The sequence below is a fragment of the Protobothrops mucrosquamatus genome, unplaced genomic scaffold (genome assembly GCF_001527695.2).
Source record: "Protobothrops mucrosquamatus isolate PMUCROS unplaced genomic scaffold, P.Mucros_1.0 scaffold2624, whole genome shotgun sequence".
Taxonomy (NCBI): domain Eukaryota; kingdom Metazoa; phylum Chordata; class Lepidosauria; order Squamata; family Viperidae; genus Protobothrops; species Protobothrops mucrosquamatus.
In genome coordinates, this window is record NW_015388678.1 from 264697 (window position 1) to 276347 (window position 11651).

The following is an 11651-nucleotide window of genomic DNA, read 5'->3' on the forward strand; positions in this document are numbered from 1 at the left end:
AATAAGTCGTTGGGATTCCAGCACTAGCCATCCCAAGTTGTTCGATCAGAGCTTTCGAGATAAATACACCGGAAATTGTTTTATTGGGCTTATCACTTGGTGCTTCAACAGGGGGGAAGCATCTGAGCAACCTTTTCTGAGCTCGGAAGCTAAATAGGATTGGGGCCAGTTGGGCCTTTGATGGGAGACCTCAAGAGAATCTCAGGGCTGCAAGTTAGGATAGGAAGTGAAAAGGATGCAGGTAGAAATCAATGGCAAAGCGTGTGTATTACGGTGCGTTGTTATCCTCTACTGCCCAGAGTTCCCTGAAAATGGAGTGGGTTATGAGCATCACTAGATAAATAAATAAAATATATGGCTGCCAAGGAAATTGCATGGGTGTGTCCATGACTTTCCAGGGAGTTGAGCTCAACACAAAGGCATCTTTGCCTCTACAGGTATTTAATGATTTTCCCATTCTATCTCAATAAAAAATAATAATGGGTCTGGAGCCAATCTGGAGAATCCTATGCAACCCTGTAATATATTATCCAGTCTTCTTGATGTTTGCTGATTTCCTTTTTTTTTTTTTTTTTTTTCCTATCATACCTCTTCTTTCTTTCTTTCTTTTTTCCCTGCTGGCTTCTTAAAATGCTTTACAGAGAGAAGAGTTCTGAAAGAGACAGGAGTTCGCTGGGATTCTCCTTGATGTTCGCAAATTAGCTGCAGAATCTTTTTATTCCGATTTTTCTGTTGGCGTGTTTGATCGGCCGCAACGGTATTAAATGATCATTTTGCATGCTGTGTGTGAATGAGCCTCAGTCCAATCCTAGCGTTCTTTTGATTCTTATTGTAATAATTTATTGGCTGTCGTGTATTTATTAGTTACCAAATGTTAATAAAGTGCCAGCTCTTTTCTAGTGTGCGAGACGGTTTATTGAGCTTTCCTATACAAAGACAGGGCGGTGCGGTGGCTCGCGGTTAAGACGTTGGGCTTGTCGGCTGGAAAACTGACAGCCCAGGTTCGAGACCCAAGCGCCATGCGAGGGAGTGAGTTCGCGTTACTTGTCCCCGCTCCTGCCAAGCTAGCCGTTTGAAAACTTGCAAATGCATGGACATGCAAGAGAAGATAGAAAGGAAAAGAAAAGAAAGCAGCGACTTCTGACTTTTTTTCAGTTCCTCAACCAGGTGTAGCCTTTTCCTGATTCTCACCAACGCTATTGTGTGAGGTGAATTTTCTGGATGACTTAAAAGAGAAAGAAAACCAGGAAGAAAGCATCAGGACTTCTCAAAAGCAAAAAATGGCAGCCATGACCTCGTACTTTTTTTTTTTTACTTGTATCACGTGCTCAAGGTAATGTAAAAAAAAGAGACAACCGCTTGAAGATGGGGACAAAACCCAGGTCCTTCAGGTGAATGAAATTAACCTCCAATTTTCCTACTTCTTCTGCATCCTAAAATGATCATTCGTCCAACTCTCGTCAACGGGATTCTTTAACTTTTGTTTCCTTGACAATTGTTCTTTTCTCTTAAGCTTAACTTGGTTTCTCTCTCTCTCTCTCTCTCCCTCTCCAACCCCCTTTTTTCTCCTTTTCTGCCATCTCCTTCCTCCCTTCCGATGCAGAACCGCATGCACGAGTCTTTAATGCTCTTCGACTCCATCTGTAACAACAAATTCTTCATTGATACCTCCATCATTCTCTTCCTCAACAAGAAAGACCTGTTTGGTGAGAAGATCAAAAAATCACCTCTCACCATCTGCTTTCCTGAATACACAGGTAGGAGGGCTCTGTCCGGGATCCTCTAGATGGTGTTTTTCAACCTGGAACAACTTTAACTTCATTGAAGTCCACACCTCTTAAAGTTGTCCAGGTTGAAAAATACAGCTCTAGATTTGCAAAGGCTAAACAACCCAAGCATCCACGTGGGAGGGGGACTGACATCTCAGACACTGTGATAACAAAGGACATCATTGTGGCTTGTACCAGACATCTAGAAATGTTGGACCTCACAGATCAAGCAGAGTCTCTTGAAACACAAGAGAACATTATAGCATGAAGATCCTTGGTGGTGGTGCACGGTTAGAAGGCAGTATTGCAGGCTAACTTTGGCTACTGCCAAACTTCAATTCCCAGCATTCTCCAGCCAGCCTGGCTAGGGAATTCTGGAAGTTGAAGTTCACGCATCTTGAACTTGCTGAGGTTGAGAAATACTGGTCTAAGGAGTTTTCACTCTTCCATCCAGCTGTTGGCAGAGGTGCAGTGGTTCCGTGGAATGCTAATATGTTCTAATATGGGCGTTGTCTTACCTGGATAAGGTTCCAGAATTTTAAAATATAATTTAAATTAGCCACAGGTCACAGGGATAGTCAAATCTGGCAGGATCTTTATGTTCTCAAGTGAAATTCAAAGCATGGGTGTAAGCTTTTAAAGAACTAGGTTGTTTTGGGGGAACACTACCTTCTTTGTACATAAATGCACCAGAGTTGGCTTCTGGTTGTTTAAAACTTCTTCCCTCCTCTGTCATAATCACTAAGAAGCATCTCTAGTGCAATTAAGAAATATCCAGGATACCAGGAAAAAAGGGTTTCAGTCTTGTGTTAACATGTGGAGTTGGGAACTCTGCAAAGATTCCAGGGGGAATGCTTGAATGATGCTTCAAACCTGTAGTTAAACTTTGTGAAGCAACAAAACCCTGGTCTTCTAGAGAACAACACCCAGTTGCTTCACTTTGGGTTGATTTGTCAGTCTCCTCCAGAGCTAAAAGCCCCTTCCAGGCTTCTGATGGTCCCAGAGGGGGCTGTCAGAGTGAGTGACACAAAGAATTTGAGTGGGGCAGTTGACGTCATGGCTCCACTTCAATGAAGCGAATACAGTTGGCTCTGCATCGTGTCTTGAATGGAGTCCACGTCCCAGAGGCCTACTCAGAGAATGCATGGGGGGATGGGGGTGGAGGATGGGGTTCCTTATACTGCAGAGAATCTGTGCAAAAAATAAACCTCTTTGCACAAACTGCCCTAGAACAAGGTGACCGCGTTTAGCAGAAACTCCTATCCTGATTGTTATTTCTGAAATGACATGTGAACGTTATTAGGCTTTACAACACTCGAGAGAGAGAGAGAGTGACTGGCCCATGGTCACCCAGCTGGCTTTGTGCCTAAAGCAAAACTAGAACTCCTAATCTCCCGGTATCTAGCCTGATGCCTTCACCACCACACCTGGCTCTCAAACTTGGGTTGGGCTTGTTCAAATAGATTTGGGCACAGAAGCCATCTGCCAGCACCTCCTTCCTAGGGCTGAGAGAGTATGACTGGCCCAAGGTCACCCAACTGGCTAAGGCAGGACTAGAACTCAGAACGGCCTGGCTTTTAGCCTGATGCCTCCCCCACTACACCAAATTTTGCCATCAAAGTTGAACCACCCTTCCTAATGACCCCCTGACATGAACTCTTCCCTCTCCGCAGGACCCAACACGTACGAAGATGCTGCAGCGTATATCCAAGCACAATTTGAAAGCAAAAACCGTTCGCCGAACAAGGAGATTTATTGTCACATGACCTGTGCAACAGACACAGGCAACATCCAGGTCGTATTTGATGCCGTAACCGACATCATCATTGCCAACAACCTACGAGGCTGCGGCTTATACTGACCCCTCCCCCCCATCCCTCCCCTCTTTCTTCCCTCCCATCCTGTATAGCAAGCAGCATATTTGGAAACAATCACAACGAGAGGAAAAAAAATAATAATATATAATAAAATATTTGAAAAAAAAAAGGCAAAACAAAGTGCGAGTCTCACACACACAGACACAGACACACACACACACACACACAAACACACACACAGAGTAAAAATGAACCATGCAAGTCAGTAACTAAAAAGGCATCGTGATGATACAGACAGACACACATGGAGAAGCTCGTTTTATTTTTAAGTTTGCCTCAAAGGATTCCAATATCCCTATCGGGAACTTAGTTCTTTCCTATTTAGGTAACATGATGGCAGATAATTCAGCCTCTCTTTTTTTTCCTTCCTTCCTTCCTTCCTTCAGGAAACATAGAGAAAAATAATAATGAATAAGAATAACAGAATGATAAACCAGTTGGTTTTTCTAAAGCGTCTAGCTGCATCTTTAAGAATGTATTCTTCTGCAAGTTTAAAAAGGAATCCGTTTTCTTTTAACGAAAATAAATAAAAATTAAAAAGTAGCAACGTTATTTTTTTAAGGCATTTATGCATAGGGTGCTTTAAGGAAAGGCTTTCTTCCCCCTCCTCTTAGTTCTAAAGGATTTTTAAAGATACTGTTATCTATGGAAAAAGGTTTCTTCAAGGTACGTTACCGAGAGATCCCCGTTTGTTGTTCCCATCAGCTTTGAAAGGGTTAAAAGCAAAGGAAGGCAAAGGGAAAATTGAAAAAACGTGCACGAAACACAGGCTTCCCCTTCGTCTCTCTCCACACCGGAAAGCCACCTCACCCTACCCTTAGCCTGTTAGGAATCCCTTCCTTCTTCCCAAGCTAAAGTTGATAAATGTGGTCCTTTCTGTTTCCTGTATGGGTTAACATTCACAAGGGGAGACCAAGAAAGAGAAAAGTTCCATCCGTGGTTTGAAAGTTGGAACTACAACATTGGCCCTATCAAGTGAGGAGAGGATATTCCCCCTTGACTGGCAAGGACATGTTCTTATCAAGGAGAAATGCACCACAAAATGAGTACAACATTTATTAAAGGTAACTGTTTCCCTGTCCAACTCTAGGACAAGGTGCTCATCTCCATGTCTTGGCCAAGAGAGCCAGCGTTGTCTGAAGACATTTCCCCGGTCATGTGGCCAGCATGACATCATGGAGCGCTGTTACCTTCCCACCGAAGGGTTACCTATTTATCTACTCACATCTGCATGCTTTCGAAGTGCTAGATGGGCAGGACCACCTAGAACCAACCTAGAACCAATAACATTTATTATTTGGCTGTAATTAGGAGAGGGGTTCCTTTTAGTGCTTCTTTGGGGTACCCCCATCCATGCATGCAACCCCGCATTTGTGTTCAGGGCCCAAACCCTCTTCTGATCTTCTCTGTCTAGTCTAGAGTAGACCTTCTGCTCCCAAACTCCAGCCTCAAGGTGATCCAAGCTTTTTTGCATTGCCTTGATGTGTCCTGCTGTGTTAGAATCATGGCTAGTTTTATGAGATGCAACGAAAGGGAGTCTTTGCCCAACTCTTGCTATTTGGGAGGCAAACAAGCCAACTCCAAAAGAGAACATGAGAATAATCAAAAAATTTGCTCGACGTAAGTGCTGGGGAAGAACAGGAGGAGTCCTCAGGTCTTTCCTGCTGACACATGCAAGCACCTAACCACACCTTCATATCTACACACAGACTTACCTACATGCCACCTTTTGCTCGCTCCCTCTCTCCACACACACAAACACACCAACGGGGCGGACCATTTCTGAGGAAGGCAGCTTCCCTCCGAGATGGTTGCGATGGCCCCATCAGAGCCTTGATGGTTAAAAGGGGCGTCTTTGTTTTGCTTTAGTGAATGTTTTTGGGAATTAGCCAGAGGAGCTGCAGAGTTGCCCACCTCCTAATAGGCAATAGAGCAAAGGACCCAGAAGTTATGGGAATTTTGGTCTTGCCTCCCAATCCTTCCTCCCTATCATAACAGGTGCTGTTTTTTGTCCACAAGACACGGAGAAAGGGAGGCACTACGACCAATACAGTTCCCACACCTTAGGTTTGAAACCGACAAGAGATAGATTTAGATGCACCAAGATGGCCAGGAGATACCAATGGGAAATATCCAGGTTTATTTTCATAGTCACAGTCATTGCTATACATATTTGCAACCCTCTCCCTCCCCTTGATTCTCCATGGAAGTCCTCTCAAGGCCCTCATGGGCACAACCATCATTTTAGGACCAGCCAACAAAACGGGGTACGTTTTCTTTGGGGAGGGAGGGTTAATAATGATTGTTCTGCTTGTCTCGTTCACTCTCTGGTTTTGTATTTCATTTCTGAAGAAGCACAGCTGTCACTGGTCCAAGGGGCCGAGATTCTCTCTGTGATCTTGTTTTGATGTTTGTTCTGCTTCGAAGGCCACTTTGTACCAAACACCCGTTTTCAGTCCTTTTTTGTAGAAACGGGTTAATTGAGCTGGGAGGTTCTCTTTTTTTGTTTTTAATTCCACTCTCTAAATCTGATTTCATTTTATTTTTTTAAAGTTTCCATGCTCCCTGTGAATCGATTTTTTCATCTTGCTTTTCATTCCCTTCTTCCTCTCTGCCAATCCTTTCGTTTTGTGGTGGTATCCCTTGTTTTCTCTCTCTGTCTCTCTCTCTCTGTCTCTCTCTGTCTCTTTCTCTCTCTCTCTGTCTCTCTCTCTCTCTCTCTCTCATGTGGGGTTGTTTGTGCTGCAAAAACAAACAAAAAAAGACAAAAAAACTAGGAAAAAAGATATAAAAATTAAAAACAGACATAAAAAGCAACAAAAAATGAAAAAAAATATGAAAAACAAAACCGAATGTAGTGTTTTTATTATTTTAAAAGCCACCATTTTCATGACCAATGTTTTGTCATTTCTACTCTGATTAAGCAATCAGAGATCTTCACATTTCACCTGTCAGAAGTACCTTTGCTGGAAAAATAGCCAATTGCACCCTTTTCGATTAAAATCTGGAAAAAAAATACAGAAGAAAACTAAACACACACACACACACACACACACACAACCTATATACATCTCTAAAAAAAATGCCAGATCTTTCTAAGCCTTTCTATTACCAATTGGTGAGGTTTCTGTGATCTATTAGACACTGCCAATTTCTTTCTCTGACTAATGGAAAAATTCATGTGTAGCTTAATAAAGAGAATGTTTGTCTGTATCACCAAGAGTCTTTGTCTTTCTCCTTCTGATTGTTTAGTTGTGGTTTTCTTTTGGAAAAGACATGAGTGTGAAGGCATGTCCTAAGGGTTTGTTGACAGTCCTCTTATCTTTGTTTAATCTCTTGTTAGCAGGCCAACTTAAAGAGAGGACCACCTTGGGCAGGAGTTGATCTAAAAGACTTCTGTGGTCCCTTTCAATCCTATGATTCCAAGTCCTAGAACTAGAATTATGTCACAAATGTATTTAAGCTACTACCATGTACTGCTCTGGTTTCATGCATTTGGGGGCAAGGGAAAATTGGTTGGGTTGTCAAGTTGGCCACTGTCAACTGTCCAGTTGGCATTTCCAGATAAAGAAACTCCTGGGACATCTTTCAAGGGAATCTTTCCCAAGACTTGAAATAGACTGGTCCAGAAAATGCAAGTCTTTCTTTATCTAGTTCTTTATCTAGGGGTAGGCAACCTGGGCTCTTTTATGACTCATGGACTTCAACTCCCAGAATTCCTGAGGGAAGAGGGTGCCGATTTATTCTCCAAAGCACCAGAGGGCAGGACAAGAAGTAAACGGTGAGAGATCATTAAAGAGAGATGCAACCTAGCACTAAGGAGGAACTTCCCGACGGTGAGAACAATTAAGCAATGGAACAACTTGCCTCCTGGAGTTGTAAGTGCTCCATCGCTGGAGATTTTCAAGATTGGATAAGTGTTTTGTCTAAGATGGTATAAAGACTCCTGCTTTGGGCAGGGGATTGGACTAGAACGTCAAGGTCCTTTCCAGCCCTAGGATTCTATGATTCCCAGGGATGGAAGTATGATAAGAAGAAGCTAGCAGCCGAGATATTGAGTAATTTAGAAGTGTGTGAGCTGCTGTACCATCACCTAGAGCAGGGGTCTTCAAACTTGGCCCTTTTATGACTTGTGGACTTCAACTCCCAGAATTCCTCAGCCAGGCACGCGTGCCTGGCTGAGGAATTCTGGGAATTGAAGTCCACAAGTCATAAAAGGGCCAAGTTTGAAGACCCCTGACCTAGAGGGAATGGGACAACTCGACGCAGCCAACTCGCCATGGTCAACTCACCACAGCCAAAGCTCAACTAGCAGATCCATCCTCCATCCCCAAAGTCCTTCCGGTTCTGAACAGTTGCAGCCCTGTCCCTAAATGGCAAGGGACATTTCCCCTTGTGCTGTCCTAGGAGCTCATGACCCAGGCTCAACTTGGATCAGAGCCCTCAGCTGATTGTGACAGAAAATGGTGCTTGAACAGGTGCTCCGGGCAGTGTCCCTTCCAAGACCTCTTCGCAAAGTCATGGCTGTGATTTTTGGCCACGGACGGCTGGCTTTCGGGCAGTGCGGAAAGAGGAACCAGGAAGTGTACAAAATCAGCCTCTCTGGTTCAGCGCTTTATCTTCAGAGCGTGGCTAATGCAAGGCTTTTTTTTTCCTCCTTTCTGCACCACTGCGCTTTTGCATGTGTCCAACAAGCAGTGCAGAGACGGTGAGGGGAAATAAGCCTGTTGCTAAAAGATCACGGTGTGAAGAACATTTTAAAGCTGCTCAGACGAGTCAATCAGTGAGCAGCAAAGTCAGAATAACAGAGTAACGGAGCTACCTACAATCTTTCACGGTCCCCTCCTTCTCTCTCTCTCTCCTTTTTTCAAAGCTTTTAAATTAGTAAACGCCGCATTACCCTGGCCTGGATCTCTGTGCTTTTAATTCTGGGGTATATTTCAGACTGTGATGTTGTTAAGAGGGAGAGAAAACTTCTTGGAAGCCAGATTTTACCCAGGTAGATTAAGTGGGATTCCTGGAGGCCATTTCATAAATTTAATAGCCAGGCAGATAGAAAACAGAACATAGAATAGTAGTGTTAGAAGAAACGTTGGAAGTCTTTTAGGCCAAACTTCATCCATCACCCAGTTTGCTTTGCGCCTAAAGCGGGACCAGAACATAGAATAATAGGGTTAGAAGGGACCTTGGAGGTCTTCTAATCCAACCTCCTACTCAGTCAGGAGATCCTATACCATTCCAGACAAATGGCTGTCCAATCTCTTCTTAAAAACTTCCAGTGTTGGAGCATTCATAACTTCTGGAGGCAAGTCGCTCCACCGATTTAATTGTTCTCTCTGACAGGAAATTCCTCCTTAGTTCTAGGTTGGTTCTCTCCTTGATTAGTTTCCATTCATTGGTTCTTGTCCGGCCTTCTGGTGCTTTGGAGAATAGCTTGAATCCCTCCTCTTTGGGGCAGCCCCTCACATACCAGTATTAGAAGACTGCTAGCAGATTTCCCGTCCTGCGTAGTGAGACGGTTGCCAAAAGCGAGGAAGGAACACATATCTGTGCGTTTTCAGTTTCCCCTCGTTTGCCGGGAACATCACAGGAGGAATAAGGACTGCTTATGGAATTTAAACCTGCTTAACGGGACTCATTCATGGTCAACCAAGCTTAACATCTTAATTCAAATGTAGCAGCTATTGTGACTTTTGACCCCCGTTAAGCGGGTTGTGTGAACACAGCCATTCCATTATATATATAAAAGCCTCATTCCTTTCTTTTTTAAAAAAAAAAATCCCCTTTTTTTTTCATCCTTCTAATCCCTGAAATAGGTCATTCTGCTGAAGGATCCAATGAGGTAGGTACCATCTAGTGGTAGCTGACCTAAATAGCTACTTTGGAAGAAAAGAAAATATTCCAAGAAAATGGGTAAATTTCATAGCTATTCTATGAATTACGGGGAAGGGGGCATGCTTGGGAAATCAAAAGTAAGTCCTGTGTCATCCTGAGAAGCTGCTTCAAGGTCACCCAGCTGGAATAAGGAGGGAATAGCATACCAGAGCATGCCTGAACTGACCGCTAGGAGAACAGCTTGCAAGATTTTAATTGGTTACCTTGAGGTGGGAAAGGAATTAATTAAGGAAGGGAAAGTAGGGGAAAGTATAATGTAGGGATTTTGCCACACAGTTATGGCTATGCATTACTGCAATACACTATATCTCTAATAAAAATATACCTTTCTCAGCAAATGGAGCCATACTTAAGAGGTTTAAGTTCGTGGCAGGTCTGACAAACTATATCACTAAGAGATGGACAAGCTCTCCACGATGAGAAGAAATCCTAGTTTTAGAAGGGCAAAGGTCCCAAAAGGTGGGCTGATGACCCCCACAGTGGTGGGACAAGGTTACATCAAGATTTTTTAAAAAAATCAACGTAATTTGTGCTGAACTGTTAAGCTGCTTCACATGGAAATGTCAACACGTCGAAGTAGGAAATTCAGAAATACGCTTTGCTTTCAGCAAAGAACTCAACTCTCTGAAGGGACAACTGCACAAGCGTTGCCACTGAATGTTCGCACACTCACCTGTAGCGCTCAGAAGATTTCCTGAGGTGAAACTGACCGGTAGGAAGCAAGTGTGAAGCGAAAGGGGCAGAAAAAGACAACTGAAACCTTTCCAAACACTGATCAAAGAGTTTTTATTTTCCTTTTTTTAAAACAATAAAAACAAAGAGCCGAGTTCTGAGCAAAAACTGAGCCACAAAAGAGTCTGTATTTTTTCCCCCTTCCAAAGTTTAAACAGCATTGAAAAATAAGGCTTTGCAAAGGGTATATCAAAATAAATTATCCTCACTTAAACACTGTCCAGTTTTCTTATACGGTATTCACCTTTAAATGTCCTAAAAAACTAGCAGTGAAAGAAATTCCTGTTTTGTTTTTTTTCATTAATACTGGGGCTCTTTCTGGATACAGGGGATTCTCCTGAAACACTTAAAAATGACTTGCCTTGCATTGTAAACATATTTACGGAGCCAAAAACCTAAAAAGGCTTCCGACATACTTACTAGCAATTTAAGGATTGGAGAACTGCTGCAATATACCTAACTACGTATCAAATAGCCCTCCGGTCTTTTGAGCCTGTACATCTTGCCAAGCTAACGTTATTGCGAAATGTACACTTAAAAAAAAAATAATAAATTCTGCAGGCTGCCCCGCCTGTCCTAAGGAAATGCCATCTTCTGAAAGTCAGCAGGGGGTTCTCTGCAATTTACCTCCACGTTGAATGTTGAACGCTAGCGACAGTTAAACTGAATCTTCTCGCCAGCCTCTCGGGGAAAAGCAACCCAGAGGTGATCAAACTTTCCATGGCCAGGAAGGGAGGGAGGGAGGGAATCTGAACATCGCGCTTCGAGTCTTTTTGAAACTGCAGCAAAACATTTGCTCTGATGCAACACCTGCACATTAGCACACTTTGCTTCCCTGCCCCAACCTGTAGAAGTATCCCCTTTACCAAAACGATGCTGCATACGTTTGGGATGAAAAAAGCCAGCAGCCACGAGGAGGAGGAGGAGGAGGAGAAAGAGAAGGAGGAGGAGAAGGAGAAGGAGAAGGAGAAGGAAGAGGAGGAGGAGGAGGAGGAGAAGGAAAAGGAGGAGAAAGAGAAGGAGGAGGAGAAGGAGAAGGAAAAGGAGGAGGAGGAGGAGGAGAAGGAGAAGGAGAAGGAGAAGGAGAAGGAGAAGGAGAAGAAGGAAAAGGAGGAGGAGGAGACGACCATTTCTTTTAAAAAAATATAACCCTTCACTTCTCACTTATTCCACTACTTCTCAAAAGAGCTTCATATTGGCAAGGGACTGTCACTCACAGTCCACAAACACGCGCGCGCCCCCCTCTTTCCTCTCCCCTTCCTGCGACACACAGTAAGCTTGAAAAGTTGCTCAAGGGTGGACGTAGGGATAGGCACCCCCCGAAAAAGAAAAAGAGAGAAAAACCCAACCTCAAAGAAATCAAGAATCCCGAGAAAAA

The 11651-nt window shown here is 43.4% G+C and overlaps 1 protein-coding gene across 1 annotated transcript in view; it reads left to right on the plus strand.

Annotated features, from left to right (window-relative positions):
- The window catches only part of GNAO1 (G protein subunit alpha o1), a 43447-nt gene extending 39817 nt beyond the window's left edge, over nt 1–3630 (plus strand). Inside the window, exons 6-7 of the mRNA XM_015825405.1 lie at nt 1604–1757; nt 3443–3630. Coding sequence (XP_015680891.1) covers nt 1604–1757; nt 3443–3630 — 342 coding nt within the window. The remainder of the gene's footprint in view (nt 1–1603; nt 1758–3442) is intronic.
- Nucleotides 3631–11651: the final 8021 nt, after the last annotated feature.